General features: G+C 41.9%; 1 protein-coding gene across 1 annotated transcript in view; it reads right to left on the reverse strand.

The window, feature by feature from the left end:
• LOC133414888 (myosin-10-like) overlaps window positions 1–27,011 on the reverse strand; it is a 73,064-nt gene that overhangs the window by 31,663 nt on the left and 14,390 nt on the right. The window contains 3 exon segments of the mRNA XM_061700588.1: window positions 1,815–1,844; window positions 2,180–2,309; window positions 5,535–5,562. Coding sequence (XP_061556572.1) covers window positions 1,815–1,844; window positions 2,180–2,309; window positions 5,535–5,562 — 188 coding nt within the window.

A 27,011-nucleotide genomic window follows, 5' to 3' on the forward strand; every position in this document is an offset into this window, starting at 1 on the left:
AGGCCAGAATAAGAGTTTTAGTACAACCCCAATTCCAACCAAGTTGGGACGTTGTGTTAAACAAACAAAAACAGAATACAATGATTTGGAAATCATGTTCAACCTATATTTGATTGAATACATTACAAAGACAAGATATTTAATGCTCAAACTGATCAACTTTATTGTTTTTAGAAAATAATCATTAACTTGGATTTTTATGGCTCTAAAACATTCCAAAAAAGCTGGGACAGGGTCATGTTTACCACTGTGTTACATCACGTTTTCTTTTAACAACATTCAATAAACGTTTGGGAACTGAGGACACTAGTTGTTGAAGCTTTGTAGGTGGAATTCTTTCCCATTCTTGCTTGATGTACAGCTTCAGCTGTTCAACAGTCCGGGGTCTCCGTTGTCGTATTTTACGCTTCATAATGCGCCACGCATTTTCAATGGGAGACAGGTCTGGACTGCAGGCAGGCCAGTCTAGTACCCGCACTATTTTATTACGACGCCACGCTGTTGTAACACGTGCAGAATGTGGTTTGGCATTGTTTTGCTGAAATAAGCAGGGGCATCCATGAAAAATGTTGCTTGGATGGCAGCATATGTTTCTCCAAAAATGTACCGTTCAGCATTAATGGTGCCTTCACAGATGTGTAAGTTACCCATGCCATTGGTACTAACACAGCCCCATACAAGCACAGATTCTGGCTTTTCAACTTTGCGTCTATATCAGTCCGGATGGTTCTTTTCCTCTTTGGCCTGGAGGACACGACGTCTACAGTTTCCAAAAACAATTTGAAATGTGGACTCGTTGGACAACAGAACACTTTTCCACTTTGCATCAGTCCATTTCAGATGAGCTTGGGCCCAGAGAAGCCCGCTGGCATTTCTGCGTGTTGTTGATAAATGGCTTTTGCTTTGCATAGTAGAGTTTCAAGTTGCACTTACGGATGTAGCGCCGAACTGTATTTACTGACATTGGTTTTCTGAAGTGTTCCTGAGCCCATGTGGTGATATCCTTAACACATTGATGTCGGTTTTTGATGCAGTGCCGCCTGAGGGATCGAAGGTCACGGGAATTCAATGTTGGTTTTCGGCCTTGCCGCTTACATGCAGTGATTTCTCCAGATTCTCTGAACCTTTTGATGATATTATGGACCGTAGATGATGAAATCCCTAAATTCCTTGCAATTGTACGTTGAGGAACATTGTCCTTAAACTATTTTCTCACGCACTTGTTCACAAATAGGTGAACCTCGCCCCATTTGTGCTTGTGAATGAGCCTGTTCACCTGTGAGATGTTCCAAACAGGTGTTTGATGAGCATTCCTCAACTTTCTTTTTTGCCACCTGCCCCAGCATTCCTCAACTTTCTTTTTTGCCACCTGTCCCAGCTTTTTTAGAACGTGTTGCAGCCATAAAATTCTAAGTTAATGATTATTTGCTAAAAACAATAAAGTTTATCAGTTTGAACATTAAATATCTTGTCTTTGTAGTGTATTCAATTAAATATAGGTTGAACATGATTTGCAAATCATTGTATTCTGTTTTTTTTTTATATTTAACGTCCCAACTTCGTTGGAATTGGGGTTGTACTAAAACTCTTATTCTGGCCTCAAATTTCATCATCCTGTTGATTCCATGGCAGATTTAGCGGGATTCCAATAATCCCATAAGGAAGTTGAGCCAGCATAAACGAATACCTCATGAAGAAAGAAGCTTCCATTAATCATGCAAAATCATCATGGAAGTGGTGGATACTTGGCGATAAGGGCATGCAAACACATATGCACAAATAATAAATATTGATATAGTTGGAGATGCACTTGCCTGTAGCTTGAATGCTTTGGGAGAGTCTGGCTGTTTGTTATGGATAAACAAATGCAAGTGTTACATCAGACACAAGCCCCCACAAAGAATGGCTACACTGCCATTGCATGGCATGAAGCAGCAACAAGCTACATACAAATCTATTAAGTTAACTGCCGATTAATGTGGGACCCCTATTCAGCAAAATATGCAAAGTAGGTTATGCACTTCAGGATTAACTATAGTACAATAATAATAATATATTCAACGTGACCATTCATTTTATTAAATTAAAGGGAGAGGATGGATGATAGGGTAAGAAAGGAGAGGAAGTGAACGGGAAAACAGAAGCTTGACGAAAGCTGGAGTCAGAGTGGGGCACTTACTGGAATGTTGTGGTCTTTGCGTCCTTTGTGTGAGGAGGCAACGTGGGCCAGGTACTGGATCACCTTCTTTGTGTTCTCCGTCTTCCCAGCACCTGATTCACCTCTGAAAGCAAAGAGGTTAACACTGTGGCTACACGGTGTAAACAAGTTTTGTAAAAGCCAGAGACACAAAACATTTGAACCTGAAAAAGATATATGAAAGACAAAGGAACAAAGGGAGAGGGTGAACATCAGCAGGCATGTGCTGTTTTCTTTATATTCACCCATCTGCCGAAAGTGTATTTTGGACCACCACTGTGTGGTTTTGTGGGCCAGTCGCCAAAGTTTCCAGGCTCTTTTTTCAGGCCAGTTTCTAATGATAGCTGTGTTGAGAGAGGACCATCTACACTTCCCACAGTCAGGTCACAGAGCCTGGAAAACCATGGCCAAGACAGAAGGCAGCCCAGCAGTTCTACATGCAGCAACATACCAGTGGCTTTCGTCAACCTGGTTATTAGCTTCTCTGCACTTAGAAGGGGTGAGTCCGCAAAGGCAGGATACACACATGGCAATGTAGGTCATAATAGCCCATTTGACTTCATGTTTTCATAGTTAAAATACACACCAAATAGACACAAGGAAGCATAGACAGCACATTTTTAATGGTGTGCTTCTATTCCGTATCAGACAACCATCTGAGCTATAAATCAACCATCTGAGTGGCTGGGAAGCTGAAACTTGGATTTATTGCCATCTGTAACGTTTGACAAATCTTCCCTTTAACTCCTGTGTGCAGCTATGGTTATCGACATCTTTATTCATCATCTACCTGTATATGAAAACAGACTGTAAGAATGGCAAACTACTTTGGTTTATTATAACGTGGAAAGGGTTCATTTACAGGCCAAGTAATTGCAAATAAGCAACACCATGACATTTGTTCTTATCCAAAAGTGGACTTTTGTTGGTTGATATCCGTGGGTAAATACCTGTATGTAAAAGTATTTTTAGGAAAATTATGCAATGACTGAAGTACGAAAAGTACTCATTGTGCATCGTGTGTGTTTTGTTTTTTGTTTTTTTACAGCAGTCATTCTGAAAAGTTAACAGGATTGTGCCAAGCATTCATTCATTTCCTGTACTGCTTATCCTCACTAGAGTCGCCGGCATGCTGGAGCCTATCCCATCTATCTTCAGGTGAAAGGCAGGGTACACCCTGAACTGGTCACCAGCCAATCACAGGGCACATAGATACAAACAACCATTCGCACTCACATTCACACCTACGGGCTTTTTAGAGTCTTCAATTAACCTACAATGTTTTTTGGGATGTGGAAGGAAACCGGAATACCCAGAGAAAACCCACACAGACACGAGGAGCACATGCAAACGCCACACAAACGAGGTCGGATTTGAACCCGGGTCCTCAGAACTGTGAGGTAGATGTGCTAACCAGTCGTCCACCGTGCCTTGTGCCAAACATAATATACAGACATGCAAATGCCAAAGGCATGAAAAAGGTGACAGCCCAATAAAAGAAGTTGTGTGAGGTGTGACTTTCTTGTGTCGTTTGATTGGTGAGCTAGACTTATAAGTCACTAGCGCTTAAACTGGATTGGTGCAAACAGCGCCCAATCCAGAAGTCGTAGTCTCGCGCAAAAAATAGTTGATAAATAATCCATCCATCCATCCATTTTCTGAGCCGCTTCTCCTCACTAGGGTCGCGGGCGTGCTGGAGCCTATCCCAGCTGTCATCGGGCAGGAGGCGGGGTACACCCTGAACTGGTTGCCAGCCAATCGCAGGGCACATACAAACAAACAACCATTCGCACTCGCTGTCATGCCTACGGGCAATTTCGAGGCTTCAATTAATGCATGTTTTTGGGATGTGGGAGGAAACCGGAGTGCCCGGAGAAAACCCACACAGACACGGGGAGAACATGCAAACTCCACACAGGCGGGGACGGGGATTGAACCCGGGTCCTCAGAACTGTGAGGCTGACACTCTAACCAGTCGTCCACCGTGCCGCCTGATAAATAATCAATAATTGATAAATAAAGGTATCGTGCGACATTTAGATCATTGTAACGGAGTAAAAGTACCGTTACATCTTAACAGCAGAAGTGGCGAAGTTTTTTTTCTGGTCTCGTCAACTCCTGTGATAGGACCTCAGGCAAATGCGCTCCGATATTAGTCCGCCGCGGAGTAATCTTCACAATTACATCTGTGTGTGGATGGTGGATGTGTGAAATGGATCTAGCTGCCAGTGTTCAAGGAGTACAAAACAGCCTATGACGTCGGCGATACCGACCTACCCCAGAGAAAAACTCATCAGATCTATACTATTCACGTAAATGGGCTATTTTGAGTTCAAAATGGCAAATTTCGCCAAAAGGCGACTGATTTGCATGTATAAATATACAATTTTCAAGAAACTATACAATTTCGAAGAACGTGGATATTATTTTGGTGAGAATCTGGATAAAGTTGTGAATACAGGAGTTTATTTTCACTGTTAGAGCCTCATTTCTGCAGCAATCTAGCAAAATAGCTGCAGGAGAGTTTATAACCTGCCTTTGCCTTTGAAGTTGGAATATTATTACAACTGAGACCAATCAAGGATGTAGTCTGCCTTATGCCCAGAGTCAGCTAAGACTCCAACTTTCTTGTTACACTGAACCAACTGACGGACACGGTAGATATATATTGTTTTTATATTGTCATTGTTAAAACAACAAATAAAAGATTTGCATGCGCAGTTTTAAATAGATTTATTCTTTGATTAATATTTTTATTCATGTACGTATTTAATTTGAATATATGACGCCATCAGTTAACAACAATATTTTAACATTTTTACGACTATATATTTGCAATAAAAAGTTATGAATAAAATATTGACTGGTGTATCGCTGGTGTCTCTTGAGGGATAACAATGTGATATATTGACTTTTTGTCCCACCCTGAACAGTAATTTACATTTATATTAAAAATACAAATAATCAATACAAACAATGATTATTAAACAAGCACCTTTAAAATGTCTGATGTCAACAACTGGGCTGTAGTTTTGAGAATAAAAGTGTGTGACTGCAGCAGCTCAAAATCAAAACGCAAGTCTAAATGATTATGCTATAGATGATGAGGGCAGGGAACCAAACATCGGGGTGGACAACCACTGTGCCACAAGAAGGTATTTGCAGTAATCTTAAACTAAAACATGACAGGATGAAGGGCACTGGTCAACTGTTTCAGGGTGAGTGAATGATGATGAGAGATGAAAATGGGAATAATTACCAAGAGAACTGACCAAGCAAGATATTTATGGTGAGCTTTCATAAAGGCCAATGTAATATGAAGAGACACAATACTCACGTGCAAAGAATTGATTGGTCCTCACGATCTGTTGAGATGAGAGAAGAACAGTCACCATCTTTCTATTTTCCATGCTTTTTTCATGAGTTTTTGGATGAAAAAAACATTTGGAAATTCTTGAATACAGTTTCATAAACACGTGCAGACAGCAAAGTGACATAAAAACAAAGATGTTGCATTCACAATGCCAGAGGTCGGTCTCCAGCAACCTTTAACAACAATTAGCTGACACAGAGACCAGAAGGTCAAGGTTTTTCTCCTTGCATTACAAGATAAAACAGACCCAAGTCCAGAGGACAGGATTAACTTTGCTCACTGAGGTGTGCATTCACAAATTTTTCCTGCCAGATTATGTTGGCTAATGGCTCATTTGCAGATAACACTGTAGTCTAAATACACTGAATAAAAATATAAACGCAACACTTTTGTTTTGGCTCCCATTTTTCATGAGGTGGACTCAAGGATCTAAAAGTTTTTCTACATACACAAAAGGCAATTTCCCTCAAATTCTGTTCACAAATCTGTTTATATCAGTTGGTGATCATTTCTCCTATGTCAAGATAATCCATCCCACCTCACAGGTGTGTCATATCAAGATGCAGATTAGATAGCATGATTATTGCACAGGTGTGCCTTAGGCTGGCCACAATAAAAGGCCACTCTGAAATGTGCAGTTTTGCTTTATTGTGGGGATCATTATTTGGTGTGACCACCATTTGCCTCACGCAGTGCAACACATCTCCTTCACATAGAGTTGATCAGGTTATTGATTGTGGCCTGTGGAATGTTGGTCCACTCCTCTTCAATGGCTGTGTGAAGTTGCTGGATATTGGCAGGAACTGGAAAATGCTGTCGTATACGCCGATCCAGAGCATCCCAAACATGCTCAATGGGTGACATGTCTGGGGAGTATGCTGACGATGCAAGAACTGGGATGTTTTCAGTTTCCAGAAATTGTGTACGGATCCTTGCAATATGGGGCCGTGCATTATCATGCTGCAACATGAGGTGATGGTCGTGGATGAGTGGCACAACAATGGGCCTCAGGATCTCGTCACGGTATCTCTGTGCATTCAAAATGCCATCAATAAATTGCACCTGTGTTCGTTGCCCATAACATACGCCTGCCCATACCGTAACCCCACCACCACCTTGGGCCACTCGATCCACAACGTTGACATCACCAAACCGCTCACCCACACGACGCCACACACGCTGTCTACCATCTGCCCTGAACAGTGAAAACCGGGATTCACCCATGAAGAGAACACCTCTCCAACATGCCAGACGCCATCGAATGTGAGCATTCGCCCACTCAAGTCGGTTACGACGACGAACTGCAGTCAGGTCGAGACCCCGACGAGCATGCAGATGAGCTTCCCTAAGACGGTTTCTGACAGTTTGTGCAGAAATTCTTTGCTTATACAAACCGATTGTAACAGCAGGTGGTGGCTGGTTTCAGACGATCCTGGAGGTGAACCGGCTGGATGTGGAAGTCCTGCGCTGCTGTGGTTACATGTGGTCTGCGGTTGTGAGCCTGGTTGGATGAACTGCCAAACTGAAACGCCTTTGGATACGGCTTATGGTAGAGAAATGAACATTCAATTCATGGGCAACAGCTCTGGTGGACATTCCTGCAGTCAGCATGTGTGCTGACTGACCTTAGAGTGGCCTTTTATTGTGGCCTGCCTATGGCACACCTGTGCAATAATCATGCTGTCTAATCAGCATCTTGATACACACCTGTAAAGTGGGATGGATTATCTCGACAAAGGAGAAATGCTCACTAACACAGATTTGTGAACAATATTTGAGGGAAATGGCCTTTTGTGTATGGAGCAAAAGTTTTAGATCTTGAAGTTCAGTTCACGAAAAATGGGAGCAAAAATAAAAGTGTTGCGTTCATATTTTTGTTCAATATATATTGCCATACTTTGAATAATTCCCAGTTGATTTGGAAAAAAATGAACAACATATATGTTGTTGTCTATGTAGTTCAATTATTAGAGTGAAGAAGTCGGGTCTCTTCAAAAGAACAAGTTAATTGGGGGTCTGTTAAAGGTTGTAAGAAAATCTTGAGGGCTAATTAGTGCTGACACGTCAAGACTCCAGCAATATTTATTTTATGAGATAAAGTGGTCAATGAACTACAAAAACAAAATCTCAATTATGCAAATCTGCAACATAACCTAATCTAATCTTCTCATATCCACAACCAAAACCACATCCCACACATAACTGCTTACCAAACCCACTTCTCCCCCTTTTCCCTCCTTCAAAACTGAACCAGATGATTAAAAACCTCATGTAATACAATGACAGTTGTCAAGGACTGCAGTCACCATTCTGGTTGTATTACAGTCAGTCTGCTCTTTATGCTCTATGAAAAAGTAAATTCCATCAACAAAGTTACAGCTAGGCCTGTCACGCTAATTTTTTCAAGACGATATATTTTCCGGCGCCACGGTGAATGACTTGGTTAGCACATCTGGCTCACAGTTCTAAGGACCGGGGTTCACATCCCGGCCTCGCCAGTGTGGAGTTTGCATGTTCTCCCCGTGCCTGCGTGGGTTTTATCCGGGTACACTGGTTTCCTCCCACATCTCAGAAACATGCATAGTAGGTTAATTGTAGACTCTAAATTGCCCTTAGGTGTGTATGTGTGCGCGAATGGTTGTTTGTTTATATGTGCCCTGCGATTGGCTGGCAACCAGTTCAGGGTGTACCCCGCCTCTCGCTCGAAGATATCTGGGATAGGCTCCAGCAGGCCCGCGACCCTTGTGAGGATAAAGCGGTACAGACAATGGATGGATGGATATATTTTCCCTAAAACTATCCCTAAGTAACTAAGTATTTAACATTTTTTTCTCACTAAATATACTTTCAAAGGTGCTATTGAACTGAAAATTTCGCCAGATGTTGGGAATAGCCCAAGTAATCCATACATACAAAGAAAGTACAAAAATAAAGTTCAGAAATTATGTTGTGTGTAAAAATGTGAAATGACATGAGAAATGAGAAAAATGGTTGCTTATTTTAGCTGCTGTACAACAACACGGAGTGAAGCGCTGATGTTTTAAACAACATCGCTATGGTGGGGCGATGCTCGTGACAACAAACGGTTAAAGTGTCTCTGTTGTGTGAATCTACATGCTGCACATGGAGCAAGGATGTGGAGTGTAGCGTATTGGACGGAGCCAGCACCGACAAGAGTGTACTAGTCCACCGGCGTTCCATGAGCCCACTAGCGGCTAATGACACAGCCCTCCAACTGTGTCACCTCACTGTGTGATCCACTGGCTGGCTCACCACAACTATCATCCATCCATCCATCCATTTTCTGAGCCGCTTCTCCTCACTAGGGTCACGGGTGTGCTGGAGGTTATGCCAGCTAACATCGGTCAGGAGGCGGGGTACACCCTGAACTGGTTGCCAGCCAATCGCAGGGCAACCACAACAATCACAATTTAACAATTTAACAATCCGTAAACATTATCAAGTCCATTTTATTTATCGAACGATAAGCCGATATAGTAATTATCGTGACATACCTAGCTATAGCCAATTTAACAAAACAGTGACAACAATTATATTGTTCAAGAAGCTTGCAGTGGACCGAGGATGTGCCCACTGAACTTGGTGCATGTTTTCATATTCTTATGCTTTTTAAAATGAATGTGCTATTGTGGCGGCATGGTGGACAACTGGTTACCAGAGCTGTCTCACAGTTCCGAGGACCGGGGTTCAAATCCTGGCTTTGCCTGTGTGGAGTTTGCATGTTCTCCCCGTGCCTGCGTGGGTTTTCTCCGGGTACAGTGGGTTCCTTCCACATCTCAAAACCATGCATGGTAGGTTAATTGAAGACTCTAAATTGCCCTTAGGTGTGAATGTGAGTGTGAATGGTTGTTTGTTTGTATGTGCCCTGCGATTGGCTGGCGACCAGTTCAGGGTGTACCCCGCCTCTTGTCCAAAGATAGGATCCAGCACGCCCACGACCCTAGTGAGGATAAGCGGTACGAAAAATGAATGAATGAATATGCTATTCTGTCAGTGTACGTTATAACATAACTTTAGCTTCAGCCAAAACTTTTCAACAAGGGCAGGTATTTTTTTGTTTTTTTTTTACATTATTTTTTTTTTACATGATTCCATGTAAAAGCAGTTGTTTTTCTTAGAAAGAGGGGGAAAATAACTGCTTTGAGAAGCAAAGATGTATCTCCACCAGTATATAATGGACACCAACATGCAGCAAGTCTCCTCCTGTTTCCAATATAAACTTGTAACCCAACAGAGGTTTGGTATGTGACACTTAAAACCTTAATTATTGGGTAATACTGACAGTCTTGTTATGCAGGCTGACGTGAGAGTCTTAATCATGGAGGAGCTTACTTCACTTTTGGACTGTCCAAACATGGTTTATAATCCATTGTTTTCTTCAACAAAACTTGTGAAGTTGAACTTTGGATAACGTAAAAGGCTCAGGGAAAAGTACTTCTACTATAAAACCTCAATTTCCCTCAAGAAATTAATAAACGGTATCTATCACAAAGGTGCCAGTTGAGGTTGCAAGAGGTTCCAAGCTTATTTTCTCTCTAAAAAAATGCCTTGTGGGTTTATAGAGTTTTTTTCTTCCTGCTTCCATCAATATCTGCTGGAATTCTTGTGGTAGGAAGTGAGGTGCTTTTTCATTTCCTGTAAGATAAATTTAGAAACACCTCTCCATACTTTCAACTCAATACTGGCAAAACCAACACATTTATCATCCTAAACCATCCTAGACGCTGATGTGTGTCTGGTTGTAGGATTTACAAACTTCAATCAAGCTTACGAATGAGGTCACCCTTGCTAATAGGCAGCGAAGGCATTTGGAAAAGTGGAGTTGTGGTAGAGTGTCTTCATCTACTGTATTTTGTTTAAAGCCAACATGAGATGAAGAGCAGGGCTGCACATTTGTTGTGAGCTTGCAAAAATATGACTTTTTGTCCTCACACTTAAATAGCTTGTCTACAAACACAGACAGGCTAGAACAACAGATACAAAGGTGAAAAATATGTCAAATGAATATAATAAACTTTGTGTTAGATGTTGGGAAAGATGAATAAGCGGTCACAAGTTTGATCAGACACATTTGCACCAACATAGCCCTATACCAGTCCTGCTCAAGCCCTTTAACTCAGGCACACAACACAGAAACCAAAACAAGCACACACAAAACAGTTACATCAACCAGCTCTGAATGATTAAAGCAGGAGGTCGTTTGCATGTATGACATCATGATGAGAAAAGCAACACCAGGTCATTTCTGCAATCTGCACAAAATGACAAGCAAACCAGTTTACAATTCTCATGATTTTGTACATTTACACCCTGAGCACCGTAGAAAATCAGAGTTTAAATCACATCTAGTTGCGTTAATAAACACCATGGGACACGAAAGTCTTTCCTAGGATATAAATTCTCTCCACAGGACACGTTTACATCCTCTGGCAGCAGCAACATGAAAAATAAGATAATCTAAAGGAAAACAATAGCCAATAAATGGAACATTGCAAGTGATTGCCAAGTAAACAGGCCACGCACTAGTCATGGCGGAAGCACAAAATTAACAAAAAAGTGGAACAAACACATCTGTGAACGTCCATGAGCTCTCCAGTCACTTTCTATTCTACTCATCAGACAGCTATTTCTCCTCTTAAACTGCATATGATTCTATTCACTTTCATTTGACCTTGCTCTCCTGTGGAGATCCATCATCTTCCAGTGAGACTATCATTTCTTTCATCCCACAACTCCTTTAGTTTTCTGAAAGTTATTGCTTTTATCAACCCACGGTCCCTAAACTAGAAAGCAGTACTAGAAGAAAAATGGCTGAAAACATCCACCATATTCTAATACAACACACATCTACTCTTCTGTTCTGTACCTAATCTGTTCTTCAAACAGCATTTGGATACATGTTCTCGCATAAGCAAATTAACAGATGATAGTGTCTGGCTCAGTTTTAGATTTCATTTAATTTAGATTTGTGTTGCTGTTAATGTATTCTAATGCCTACATTAACTTTTAAACTTGTTTAATAGTGTATAAACATCAACCTGCTCCAAGTGGCCACCTTGACCCACTTGGCAGCTCGTTGCTAGGTCATATTTTCCCAGGGTGCCATGCAGGCAAGGCATGGGTCAACCTGCCAGAAGCTTATTACTTCCTCACTAAATCTCTCTTTCCTTTGTGCTTTCCTTTTCTCTCTGTGGCTCTCATTTCCATCTCCTCCTTCCCACCTCACCTCTCCCCCAGTATAACCTCTGCACTGACGGTGCGAAGCCAGATCACTCATACCTCATGGAGCAGTGTGTACAAAAAAATAATAAAATAAAATAGTAGCTTCTTGGCGCATAATCACTATCCCCGAAGGACTGATGTTTTTAATTTCATCTTATTTTCCTTACGGCTTGTCCCTATAGGGGTCGCCACAGCGCGTCATCCTTTTCCATGTAAGCCTATCTCCTGCATCCTCCTCTCGAACACCAACTGCCCTCATGTCTTCCCTCACGACATCCATCAACCTTCTCTTTGGTTTTCCTCTAGCTCTCTTGCCTGGCAGCTCCATCCTCATCATCCTTCTACCAATATACTCACTATTTATCCTCTGGGTGTGTCCAAACCATCGAAGTCTGCTCTCTTTAAGTTTTCCCAAAAATTCAAACCTTGGCTGTCCCTCTGATGAGCTCATTTCGAATTTTATCCAACCTGGTCACTCCGAAAGCAAACCTCAACCTCTTCATCTCCGCCACCTCCAGCTCTGCTTCCTGTTGTGCTTCCTTTTCAGTGCCACTGTCTCTAATCCGTACATCATGACTGGCCTCACCACTGTTTTATAAACTTTGCCCTTCATCCTAGCAGAGACTCTTCTGTCACATAACACACCTGATACTTTCCTCCACCCGTTCCAACCTGCTTGGACCCGTTTCTTCACTTACTGACTACACTCACCATTGCTCTGGACGGTTGACCCCAAGTATTTAAAGTCCTCCACCCTTGCTATCTCTTCTCCCTGTAGCCTCACTCTTCCCCCACCACCCCTCTCCTTCATGCACATATATTATGTCTTACTTTGGCAAATCTTCATTCCTCTGCTTTCCAGTGCATGCCTCCATCTTTCTAACTGTTCCTCCACCTGCTCCCTGCTTTCACTGCAGATCACAATGTCATCTGCAAACATCATGGTCCACAGGGATTCCAGTCTAACCTCATCTGTCAGCCTATCCATCACCACTGCAAGCAGGAAGGGGCTCAGGGCTGATCCCTGATGCAGTCCCACCTCCACCTTAAATTCATCTGTCACACCTACAGCACACCTCACCACTGTTCTGCTACCCTCGTACATGTCCTGCATTATTCTAACATACTTCTCTGCCACTCCAGACTTCCGCATGCAGTACCACAGTTCCTCTCTGGGTACTCTTATAGGCTTTCTCAAGATCTACAAAGACACAATGTGGCTCCTTTTCCATCAACATCCTCAAGGCAAATAATGGATCTGTGGTACTCTTTCTAGGCATGAAACCATACTGTTGCTCGCAAATACTCACTTCTGTCCTGAGTCTAGCCTCCACTACTCTTTCCCATAACTTCATTGTGTGGCTCATCAACTTTATTCCTCTATAGTTCCCACAGCTCTGCACATCATCGTTGTTCTTAAAAATGGGGACGGACACACTTTTCTTCCATTCCTCAGGCATCTTCTCACGTGCTAGAAGTATTATTGAACAAGCTGGTCAAAATCTCCACAGCCACCTCTCCTATAAGCTTCCATACCTCCACAGGAATGGCATCAGGATCAACTGTCTTTCCATTTTTTCATCCTCTTTAATGCCTTTGTAACTTCCCCTTACTAATCATTGCCACTTCCTTGTCAACCACACTTGCCTCTTCTACTCTCCCTTCACTCTCATTTTCCTCATTCATCAACTCCTCGAAGTATTCTTTCCATCTATCTAGCGCACTACTGGCACCAGTCAACATATTTTCATTTCTATCCTTAATCACCCTAACCTGCTGCACATCCTTCCCATCGCTATCCCTCTGTCTGGACAACCTGTATGGATCCTTTTCTCCTTCTTTAGTGTCCAACCTGGCACACATATCATCATATGCCTCTTGTTTGGCCGTTGCCATCTCTACCTTTGCCCTATGTCGCATCTCAATGTATTTCTTTCACCTCTCCTCAGTCCTCTCAGTGTCCCACTTCTTAGCTAACATTTTTCCTTGTATGATTTCCTGTACTGTGAGGTTCCACCACCAAGTCTCCTTCTCTCCTTTCCTGCCAGAAGATACACCAAGTACTCTCCTGCCTGCCTCTCTGACCACCTTGGCTGCAGTGGGCCAGTCTTCTGGAAGTTTCCTCCTGTCCACCCAGAGCCTGTCTCACCTCTTCCTGAAAAGCTGCACAACACTCGTCCTGTCTCAACTTACACCACATGGTTCTCTGCTCTGCCTACCTTACAGTCGGTAACCTCCTTCAGATTACATTGTCTGGACAAGATGTAATCCACCTGCGTGCTTCTACCTCCAGTCTTGTAGGTCACCCTATGTTCCTGCCTCTTATGGAAAAAAGTGATCAATACAGCCATTTGCATCCCTTTAGCAAAGTCTACCACCATCTGTCCCTCCAAGTTCCTTTCCTGTATGCCGTACTTACCCATCACTTCTTCATCACCCCCATTTCCTTCACCAACATGTCCATTACAATCTGCACCAATCACGACTCTCTCTCTGTCTGGAATGCTCAGAACTACTTCGTCTAGCTCCTTCCAGAATTTCTATTTCACCTCTAAGTCACATCCTACCTGTGGGGCATAGCCACCAATCACATTATACATAACACTCTCAATTTCAAGTTTCAGCCTCATCACTCGATCTGATGCTCTTTTCACCTCTAAGACATTCTTAGCCAACTCTTCTTTTAAAATAACCCCGACTCCATTTCTCTTCCCATCTACACATGGTAAAATAATGTAAACCCTGCCCCTAAACTTCTAGCCTTACTGCCTTTCCAGCTGGTCTCCTGGACACACAATATATCAACCTTTCTCCTAATCATCATGTCAACCAACTTCCAAGATTTTCTGTCATAGTCCCAACATTCAAAGTCCCCACATTCAGTTCTAGATACAATTGGTGTACCTTCTGGCAGGAAAGGAGAGAAGGAGACTTGGTGGTGGAACCTCACAGTACAGGAAATCATACAAGGAAAAAGGTTAGCTAAGAAGTGGGACACTGAGAGGACTGAGGAGAGGTGAAATTAATACATTGAGATGCGACATAGGGCAAAGGTAGAGATGGCAAAGGCCAAACAAGTGGCATATGATGACACGTGTGCCAGGTTGGACACTAAAGAAGGAGAAAAGGATCTATACAGGTTGGCCAGACAGAGGGATAGTGATGGGAAGGATGTGCAGCAGGTTAGGCTGATTAAGGATAGAAATGAAAATATGTTGACTGGTGCCAGTAGTGTGCTAGATAGATGGAAAGAATACTTCAAGGAGTTGATGAATGAGGAAAATGAGAGTCAAGGGAGAGTAGAAGAGGCAAGTGTGGTTGACAAGGAAGTGGCAATGATTAGTAAAGGGGAAGTTACAAAGGCATTAAAGAGGATGAAAAATGGTGCCATTCATGTGGAGGTATGGAAGCTTATAGGAGAGGTAGCTGTGGAGATTTTGACCAGCTTGTTCAATAGAATTCTAGCGTGTTGCTTTTCTAATCATAATGTCATACATGCAAACGACCTCCTGCTTTAATCATTCAGAACTGGTTGATGTAACTCTGTTTTGTGTGTGTGCTTGTTTTGGTTTCTGTGTTGCATGCCTGAGTTAAAGGGCTTGAGCAGGACTGGTATAGGGCTATGTTGGTGGAAATGTGTCTGATCAAACTTGTGATAGCTTATTCATGGTGACCGAAAGAACAAGATCCCGGATACAAGCGGCCGAAATGAGTTTCCCCCTCAGGGTGTCCGGGCTCTCCCTTAGAGATAGGGTGAGAAGCTCGGTCATCCTTGAGGATCTCAGAGTAGAGTCGCTGCTCCTCCACATCGAGATGAGGTGGCTGGGGCATCTGATTCGGATGCCTCCCGGACACCTCCCTGGTGAGGAGACCCCGGGATGACCCCGGGACGACCCAGGACACGTTGGAGAGACTATGTCTTTCGGCTGGCCTGGGAACACCTCGGGATCCCCCTGGAAGAGCTGGATGAAGTGGCTGGGGAGAGGGAAGTCTGGGCGTCCCTGCTAAAGCTACTGCCCCCACGACCCGGCCCTCGGATAAGCGGTAGAAAATGGATGGATGGATGGAACAGAGCATGTGATGTAGAATGAGTGTTTTAGGTCATGCTGGAGGGAGCATGCAGTCTCGAGAATTAACGCACACTATATACTGTGCGTATGTATATATTGTATTGTTAGTGTAAAACATTCACACACATACTCAACATGAATGTCACTTTCGTTCACAGTGTGTTTTGCACAGCAGGGTTCCTTTTGCTGATAATTTATCCCCAAGAGGATTAAGCAAACCCTAATTCTCCACATACCAGAACATTCCCACTCTCCAGCCACCTCAAACAAAGTCCAAATAATTTCCATCACTCACATTTATTAAGTTTGTGCTAAGGGCACTACTCTTACATTGAGGCTTCAAGAAAAATGTCAAAAAAAAAGAAAAAAAAGTTTTATGTCTTGACACAAAAATGTTGCCACACACCCCAACATCCCCAAAATTAAAGACAATGTTCGCACTCTCAGCCCCCAATTTACTGCAAAGATTTCTCAGTAATAGGGAACAAGGAAATGCAGCTCAACCTCAGTTCCTAAATATTATTTCATGCGGACACACATATATATTTGAAATAGATAAAGCATTTTGCAATTGAAGAAAAACACTGTGACAGGTAATCTGCGGGTAAACAAGGGAAATTATAAGATTAGAAACATCACTGTTTTCTTTACCCTTTGTTGTCCTTGCAACTGGGTTGATGTAACACAGTTCCTCCACGCTGCTGCTCAAGCTCACAATTTGCTTGATAAAAGAAGTCGTAAAATTCAGTTGAATGCAGTGAAAGGTCTGCTACCGTGGCAACCATTTCACACGCATCAGAAATCCTGAGCAGTCGCGCTACTCATCTCTATTAGATTTGGTGACATTTATCCACAGCTGCACACTCATGAGCACTCTCAGCTCCCTTGTTTAAAACAAAACGAGATTAATGTATATTGCTCCCCTACCAAGGTATTTTCCACACTGAGGCCAATTCCTTTGTTTTTGCTTTTTTGCTTTTATTCTTATATGAGAGCAAGATCAACACTTCAGTATTTGCATCTGGATATGATGCACAAATTAGAATAAGCATTATATGGAATGAAACACCAAATCTTTCGGTGAGCAAAACTTAAAGTAAATTGAAGTGACTTATTTCTTCAGTCTTTCACCACAGCCTCTTTCAGTGATTGTTTTCTCATCAATTAATGGTTCAGTAAACATGCATTAACCCATTTTCAAAAGCCATTCAATAAGTTACTTTAGAGCAGTTCTGTTTGTAATAGCTGCAAAAAGTAGAAGAGCAGCAAATTATATCATAAAATGTTTGCGGTTAATGATAGTTAATGACTAGTTAGGATAGTTGCAGACCTTTGGCTTTCAGATAAAACACTTTTGAGGTAAAACTATGCATGTTTCAGTGCATTCACTGCGGCTTTTTGTAACCGCTGAATGGCTAAGCATTAGTCATTTCCATGCTGTTGGACCAGCTGCCAGTTTGGCATTCAATGGCATGTACGAGCCTACGAAGAGCAGGCCAGACAACCCCACAGAGCTGACTGGCCATTTGTGTGAACCAATCTCTGTGTGTGTGCTGGAATTCAGCAGTCGCTATCAGCACCGGGGCCTCTGGGGTGCAGAGTGGGCGTCAGTTTTGGCAGGTTGGCGGTTTAACATGTTTAGGGGAAATGAGAAGCAGGTGAGTAGAAGACAAAGCGTTGACGGTTTAGTCGTTTTTATGGCTTTTAGCGTTGGTGTTTAATCAACAACTTGTTGCCCAACAAGGTAAAGCGATTCTTCTGTCCCAGTCAGGATAAAAAATGTCATGAGTAACACTGCCAACTGTTGAGCTGCATCATTTTGACTCACTTTGAAGACATAAATGTGAAATTTCAACAAAAGGAGTAATGCGTAACTCTTTCAAGAGGTGACAGACCAGACACCAAGCAACTGGTGTGGTGGGAAAAGATCAGATAGGAGCATGAACAACTGGAAATACAGATAACCAGTGAGAGAGTGGCACATTGGAGGCCCGACGCAGGGCAGAAAGGCACAGAATATAAAACTGCTATATATAGAAATGTGTCACCCGCTAACATACTTGTGGATGAAATCCTATGGGTGTTTCTGCATTGATTTCTGGTTAGGCTAGTGACGGCATTTGGCAGCTGAGATCACAGACCAAAATAGTTTGTCATCAGGGGTTAGCAAACGTCCACGCCCTCGCAAAAATGAGTGCAGTGAGTTTGGTACCCCCTGTGTTGTGTGTAAAGGCTGATACACACACACACGCACAACGACAGGGAGGAAAGAGTCATTTACATCAGAACAATTACATGCTGTTAATGTAGTACCTTAATGAGGTACCTAGCCTGGAATTGTTCCCTGCACAGTGCCTATGTATTGGTGCCCATTTTCAGGGACAAAATATGACTAGGTTCTAAACTATAAAAATACAACACTGAAAATTGAAAGGGAACAATTAATCCCAAATTCCAGATCGCAATGAGCTATTCCAGTTGGAAATCTTTATTGATTAAATTTTGTAGTTGGTTGAGATCAAAATAATGTAAGAACGATCAATGGAAACCCAACTCATGAATCCACTGAGGACCAAATCCAGACTCATACTCATAATCACTGTGTAAAAATGAAATCTATGCCTGATCCAACTTTTGTGAATTCCCTCAAAACATCTTAAAATGTTGCTTTCTAGTGTGTATGGCTCCAAAGTGCATGGTTGTATAAACTCCCTGGAATACAGTGGGTACGGAAAGTATTCAGACCCCCTTAAATTTTTCACTCTTTTTTTATATTACAGCCATTTGCTAAAATTGTTCAGTTAATTCCCCCCTCATGAATGTACACACAACACCCCATATTGACAGAAAAAAACGGAATTGTTGACATTTTTCAGATTTATTAAAAAAATCAAACCTGAAATATCACACAGCCATAAGCCAGTTCTGTCAGGTTGGATGGTAGACGTGGGTGGGCAGCAATTTTCAGGTCTTTCCATAGATGCTCAATTGCGTTTAAGTCAGGGTTGTGGCTGGGCCATTCAAAAACAGTCACGGAGTTGTTCTGAACCCACTCCTTCGGTATTTTAGCTTTGTGATTAGGGTCATTGTCTTGTTGGAAGGTGAACCTTCGGCCCAGTCTGAGGTCCTAAGCACTCTGGAGAAGGTTTTTGTCCAGGATATCCCTGTACTTGGCCGCATTCATCTTTTCTTCGATTTCAACCAGTCTCCCTGTCCCTGCAGCTGAAAAACACACCCACACCATGAGGCTGCCACCGCCTTGCTTCACTGTTGGGACTGTATTGGACAGGTGATGAGCAGTGCCTGGTTTTCTCCACACATGCCACTTAGAATTAAGGCCAAAAAGTTCTATTTATGTCTCATCAAACCAGAGAATCTTATTTCTCACCATCTTGGAGTCCTTCAGGTGTTTTTTAACAAACTCCATGCGGGTTTTCATGTGTCTTTCATGTGTCTGAGAAGAGGCTTCCGTCGGGCCACTATGCCATAAAGCCCCGATTGGTTGAGGGCTGCAGTGATGGTTGACTTTCTAGAACTTTTTCCCATCTCCCGACAGCATCTCTGGAGCTCAGCCACAGTGATATTTGGGTTCTTCTTTACCTCTCTCACCAGGGCTCTTCTTCCCCGATTGCTCAGTTCGGCCAGCTCAAGGAAGGGTTCTGGTCGTCCCAAACGTCTTCCATTTCAGGATTATGGAGGCCACTGTGCTCTGACATGCACTGTGAGCTGTAAGGTCTTATACAGACAGGTGTGTGGTTTTCCTAATCAAGTCCAATCAGTAGAATCAAACGCAGCTGGACTCCAATAAAGGTGTAGAACCATTTTAAGGATGATCAGAAGAAATGGACAGCACCCGAGTTAAATATGAGTGTCACAGCAAATGATCTGAATACTTATGCCTGTGTGATATTTCAGTTTTTCTTTTTTAATAAATCAGCAAAAATTTAAACAATTCCGTTTTTTTTCTGTCAATATGGAGTGGTGTGTGTACATTAATGAGGGGGGGAAAATTAACTTCAATGATTTTAACAAATGGCTGCAATATACCGGTAACAAAGAGTGAAAAATTTAAGGGGGGTTGAAAATTTTCCGTACCCACTGTATCTGGGCATGCAACTGATGAAATGAGCGATTGTCTCCTCTGTGGTGGTGACCTCAATGATCCATGACATCCAACTTTAAAACAATTCCCTTAATTGGGGTTGCCTGCCACTCCTTTCCACCTGTTATCTGTGTCATTTTTCATAACAGCAGGGGAAATTGGCAGTTCCTACAAATTTCCTGGACAGGTTGATATCCTCATCTGACCTGTGAATGACCTGGAGTTACACCATGATGATTATGCATTCCCTTTATTTTTCTCAGCAGTGTAAAAATAAAAAGGAATGCAGGAATGAGGGAGCCAAGTTACGACTGGATGAGTTAATGAGTAGACACACAATTTTAAAGCACAGAAAAATTACTCTAACAATAGTTGCGCCAAACCAAAGTGTCTTAACCACAATGGAATGCTTTGAACTTTCAAAGTAAATTAATCAAAAAGATAAACCCTTATTATGGAAGGTACATTTGTAACAGTGCCATGCAAACACACTGAAAACAGATGCACAAGTGGCTTGAATTACAAAGAGGAATTTGTGAATTATGAGTTCTCTCGCTTCCTCCTCATTACTTGGCACACTGTGGGTCAAGCTTACTGTTTATGTGCACACAGGGAAAAAAATGACACATCCTAGGATAATAATTTACAGTGTGTCAAATATATAGCATGTTATCAGTCCTTCTGGCTGATGTACTGGATGTATAAATCGCAAGTCTATATTTGGGAAAAAAAATAATTGTGTTGCTGCAAAACAGGAATGAAGAACCGTAAATATGGTTGGTGGAGTCTATGCTAAAATTGAGACGTATGGTTGGCTTTTAAGGTTTTATGACACTTTTACTTATGCTACACATTTATTTTATTTTCATATGTTCCAAAAAGCATATTTCTAAAATGCTCTTAATGTTTAGGCGAAATAAGAAAGTCTGTGAAAAACAAAGAGGTGATGCGGTCAAGAAAACCACACCGTACATGTTTCTCATGGTGAGGTGCTCATGTGGTGTGTAAAACATCATTGGGCTGAGGAATACATTCTTTGAAATTTAATGTGTTTATTTCACTATGACTCATGAAAACAGATGCCTTGGGAACATAGCCCAAACAAATCATTTAAGTATTTAGTATTAGCATTACAGATAAAAAAACAAAACAAACACTTTCTTGTCCCAAGTCTGGGCATCTGGGTTGATAACATCGGTTGAGTGGGGGGGGCAAGAGTGGAAACAGACGTAATGATGTCACACTTCAGTCTGGACTGTTGATTGTGTTGTTCCTGCCTACACTTCTGCTTGCTTTAACAACTTGTCATTATTAACGCTGCATACCCTGATACATGCATTCATTGGCTGCAACATTAAGTAGAACGGCATAGTCAAATGAGATCCAGTAAGATAACAACAGCAGACTTCCACCAAGATTGAAGGGTTTTAGGGTTAATAGCTGAAAGGAGCAAAAGTAGGTAATTTCAACCAGATCAAAAATCTTACATGAGCCAAGTAAATTATCACCTAATTTTATGTTACATATAAAGATAGCGAGTCCAACATGGAGATAAAGCTGGTAGATATTTGGATGCTCCGATGGAAACCACTGTGCATGTGGTGTGCTACACTAATTAAACATACATTTGATGGCAGAAACGATTTAGCAAATACCGTATATTGCCTCTACCTACTTGACTTACAGTATTTATTGATTTTTTTTTTCTTCTATATTTCTAATAGTACCTTTTGTTAAAGAAGTCATGTTTAGTTTTTCTGTGGGTGCTGCTGTTCTCTTGGTTTTACCGTTAGGCCAATGAGAGGAGAGATAGAGCTGTTGCAGGAGATATGGCAGAAAGTATTTGGCAAAGTAATCGATTGCAGATGGCAGCCGTTTGGGTGGCTTGCTATTCCACAGAGGCTCTTTGTGATGGCTAGGCCCGCCATAATCCAACAGAACAAGGCTGTTTTCATGTGTATGTCTGTGCATGTGTGTTTATGCTGGCACCTCTCATATCAGAGTGCTAAGCCCTGTAGCTCCACAGGAATCCAGACACACACAGAGGAGCAGGGACCTAATCACAAAAGGGAGTGTATTACTGTGTCAAGCTGTTTGACAGTGTAAGACTGATCAGATGAAATCTGAATTTGTTTGGAACGGTCACTGCAATGGATGGGGAAACAATATCCTGGAATGTCAGGTTTAAAGAAAAATATCCATCCATGCATCCATTTTCTTGTGCGGGGTCAGGTCACAGGGGCAGCAGCTTAAGCAGACTGTACAATTTTTACAGTGATTGCACCTTGCAAGTAGTAGCATTTATTAATGCAAACTATAATGTTGGTCAGTGTGTTTTGACTACCACAAATGATACACCCAACGGTAAAGTGTACAACGTGAAACAAATCTAGTAATCAAAGAGTGTGGCGTTATAAACTGTCAAGTGACCTCTTACAGTATAACTGAGACTTCATATATTGTCTGCAATGTTCCTACTAATGTGGTTTCAACTAGGTCTTACACAATCAGGATTTTTGGGGCCGATCACCGATCAGCAAGTTTAAAAAAAAAACGATAACCGATCACCGATCCGATCACAAGATGGAGCAATGTGTCTATTTACATGACTTGTTCATTTATTGTATATAATTGTGTACTGTATACTGCTTTTGGATTCATATGCGACAAAGACGCGGAGTTAAATGTCTTGTGCGGAGCCGTTCGACGACGTCATTGATCGGATCGGCGACTTATGACATGAAAGCCGATCAGCATAAAATGCTAATTATCGGCAGATACCGATAACACCGATCAGATTGGCGTAAAGTCTAGTTTAAACGTTTGTCTAGCAGCACAAGTGAACTTGTATAACTATGCCATCTGAGACAGTCTCTAGCAATGATCACTGAGATGGGTTATTTTTGACTTTTGGATTAAAAAAAGAACTCGAAAAAAAATAATCTGCGCTACTAGCTCTGATTTTGAAAAGAAAATACCAGCTTTTTGATGAAGATACCAAGTTTGTTTTAAAAGTGGTGAACACTAATAATTACTTACCATAACTTTTGTATGTACTGTATGGTTAAAACCAGATTTATTAATTTGTACCTTTATTGTGTACTGTATAACAAAAATACACATTGCCCTGTGATGGGTGTTGTACTTTTAGATTTGTACAATATCATTGCCTATTGGATATACAGTATGTGCCTTTTCAGAAATCTGTGTAAAAAAGGCTAATGATAGGGGAAATACTAAGGCGTAAGCATATGGTGAGGAATGTATCTGAACTATAACTATGGACGAAGCTATAAATTCAAAGCAGAAATATAACTGTAAAATATGACTTCCACAGCTGTCCGCTCTTAAAAGATGCATCTGCGAATATGTATTACAGTGTGTGTGTGTGTGTGTGCATGTGTGTGTGCGTGCGTGTGTGAGCAGCAGACTGCTTAAACAGGCCTCACATTTGTCTGAAAGTCGTCTCTCGAACATGCTCAGTGTACAGACAGACCTTTTGAAGACTTGGACACTCTTTCCTTAACGCGCGGACGAACACACTCTCACACACACACTCCGTCTGACCCACCACACCTGTCGTATCACTCAGGCGATATGTGTACCCTCCACTGGCTTTGCTCGCCCTCATGGCCACAGAGAAAGGCCTCGTTTCCAAGTGGGGATTTCAAGAGTACCCGTCTGCATCCGCACCCACACAGCACACAGGTCCCAGCCCCCTTCAGACTGCACAAAGCCTCCATTGTGCAGCACAATGCTGGCTGCTCCCTCTGAATTTCCCATCTACCCTCTGCTGTCTTTCCCTCATAACTCTGCCCTCTCTTGCTTTTGCGCTACTCCTGTTCTCTTGTTCTGCGCTTTTCAGTCACCTTCCAGCGTCCTCCTTATTCACTTATTCATGACAGCTGGGATAGGCTCCAGCACTCCCGCGACCCTAGTGAGGAGAAGCGGCTCAGAAAATGGATGGATGGATCTACAGAGTCAAAATATTTTTCGGTTTTGGCAAAAAAAATTCAAGATGGTTATTAAATAAGAAAGTCAAAATGAAAAATAAAGCTATGTCGAACAGTTTCCATGTTTTCATGAATTATTAAAACTGAGTTCAAATCAAACGCAGCTTTGGTAGCTATCAGTTCACGCTCTTGCATGTCTTAGTAGTATCTATACAATATATCGCATCCAGAGATATAAAGACATCTTAAATTATAGTAGAAACAATCACATAACAGACTATGATGACACTAAAAACACCCACCAACCTACAACAATATTCTTAATTTCGACCAAAGCGTACACCTAATCCCGTTACTGCATAATTTAGTCATGAACAGTCATACTGTACATTTTTCTTTGAGAATTTAAGGTGAGTCGCAAAATGCACGCATTGGTCACGAAAAAATGTCTCCATTATTCCAAACTAGTGTTTTAGACCAAGAAAAGTAAATTCCTGCTAATATGGCTATAAACAACTAATGTGGCCAGATCAATAGATGATATAGAAACTATCGCAATGACTCAGAGAATGTTGAAATATATTAGCTACTTTACCATCAGATTTGTATGGGAATGGCAAAGCACCAGTGTTCACCTCACCATGCAACATTGTCAGCAATGAAGGGGCCAAACCACAGCAACACTGGCGATATCCTAAAAGGGAACTTCCAGACTACTCTTGCTATGTTTCCTTATAAAAGGGTAGGAAATAAAAACTAAATAAGACTGAGTAACCAGAACGCTTCCAGCAGATCTGTGGTTGTATTTTTCATGTTAAGTGAGGGGGGACCAAAATGCTTTCAAGGATGTGGGAAATTCCTCTCTTCCAAGCCATAAGATTTTGTTGTCGGAAAAAGACTAAATGAGTAATGAAACAATTCTTGAGTGAAGCGAACAAAAGGGACAAAAGAGTAAGACCAGCAGCTTTAGTAAGAAAAGGAGATAAAGTTGCAGTTAGAAACGAGGATTGCATTTTTGTTTTTTAAAAAAGGCAGTTTTTTTCAGCATGAACTAGACAGCGTGTTGGCTGTATTGAACAAGTGTAAGGAGATTCAGTAACACAAAAGTCCCTTTTTTGTGCCTGCTAAAACACTGTCACATAGCAAGTGACACTTCTATCTGAGGTTCCTGGGCATGGTTATTTTGGTTGCACATGCGGGCACGCGCACACGCACACACACAGTATCCATGGTGATGCACTCCTGGCCAAAGGAGTCCTTGTGGGTAATGGCCTGCTCTTGAGACAACTTGACCGTGACTCAGCATGTAGAATTTAGCACGACAGGGTATTTATCGAGGGGCCAATGATGACCTCATTCCAGTGACTACCGTACCTCCCCCTCCCTGTGTGGAGCAGTAGCTCAAAAGAATGAAACCTCCTGCAGGGAAAAATGGGGTCAAACAAGAATGGTGGCCCTGGAGTTGTCCCATATCGAGGTAAACATCTTGCATCATGTTCACAGGCTGAGAAAGGTTTAAATATAAGGTTGTCATCCTATATACACATGAGAGGTGGGAAGGTACAGGTAAGGCATGGTATGGTCCGTACCTCGATTTTTGGGCCACGGTTCCGTATATTTTCATTGCGTGTTTTGTGCATAAAGAGAACAACATTTTTCTCCCACAAAATTATGTCGCTATTTTACTTGCCAGCAAAATATGCATTTTGTAGTGTACTGAATAATATACGCGGCACGGTGACCGACTGGTTAGAGCGTCAGCCTCACAGTTCTGAGGACCCTGGTTCAATTCCCGGCCTCGCCTGTGTGGAGTTTGCATGTTCTCCCCGTGCCTGCGTGGGTTTTCTCCGGGCACTCCGGTTTCCTCCCACATCCCAAAATCATGCATGAATTGGAGACTCTAAATTGCCCGTAGGTGTGAATGTGAGTGCGGATGGTTGTTTGTTTCTATGTGCCCTGCGATTGGCTGGCAACCAGTTCAGGGTGTACCCCGCCTCCTGCCCGATGACAGCTGGGATAGGCTCCAGCACGCCCGCGACCATAATGAGGAGAAGCGGCTCAGAAAATGGATGGATGGATGGATGAATAATATACTGTCCCCTCCCTAATATGTGTATGTATATCTATATATGTTTAGGGTTGTAAGTAAATGGGAAAATAATTAGAACTGAGAAGGCAAGAAAATAAACTCAAACCTGAGGAAAATAAATCTTGAAGAGACTGAGAAGTTTTAAAAAAAAATAACCTCCAGAACTACACAGCACAAATCTTCACATGCAGGAGGTTCTTTTTGAGAAACTGGTGCAATGTGGTTTTATGTACTGGCCATGGTCAATCCTGAGTCATGGTTTCAGCTGTTTGGACATCCAACCAAACATCCTGCATACACCAATGAGGAGCCTTAAGGCTGTAATGACAGGGAGCTGACACCAAATCAGCCACACACACAAACCCTGCAGCTGTGAACGCAATAAACAACACAAACTGAAAAACAATTTTTAGCATGCATATGACTTAGAGCGATGGCATTATTCTAAAGAAACAAATGCGGGAAAGAGTACTGCTGTTTTTCTACGAATAGCGAATAGGGTCACAAAGTGAGGAGCCTAAAGCTGTTCAAACAACGAAAAAACTTATACTTGTCAGATAAGTTGTTCCTTTTCTTCAGCTTCTACTTGATTCTAGTTATTTAACATCACATTGGCGGCTGTTACAAAGCATGTAATTGAATAGATCCAATCCATTAAGAAAATGGCATCACTTTTAAGGGTGGTTTGTACCACGCTGTATTGAAAACAGATAAAAAAAAATATTCATTGTTAATTTACGCAACGATATGTTGAAACCTGAAAAGGTTTGGAGTTATGGTTCTCACAAACACAAAAAGGTTTGTCTGTGAAGAAAATGGATGACATGAACACAATAAGTGTACTTTTCTGACTTTTTCCAAATTGCATCCTACAGCTACAGCCACTGTTCACAGAGACCTTCCAAAACACCAGAGGGATCTCATTATTAAGGGTTTGATGAAGACACAGTGGCATGACCACAAACTGGATATCCCTCCCAAATT

This window comes from Phycodurus eques, chromosome 16 (genome assembly GCF_024500275.1).
Source record: "Phycodurus eques isolate BA_2022a chromosome 16, UOR_Pequ_1.1, whole genome shotgun sequence".
Lineage (NCBI taxonomy): Eukaryota > Metazoa > Chordata > Actinopteri > Syngnathiformes > Syngnathidae > Phycodurus > Phycodurus eques.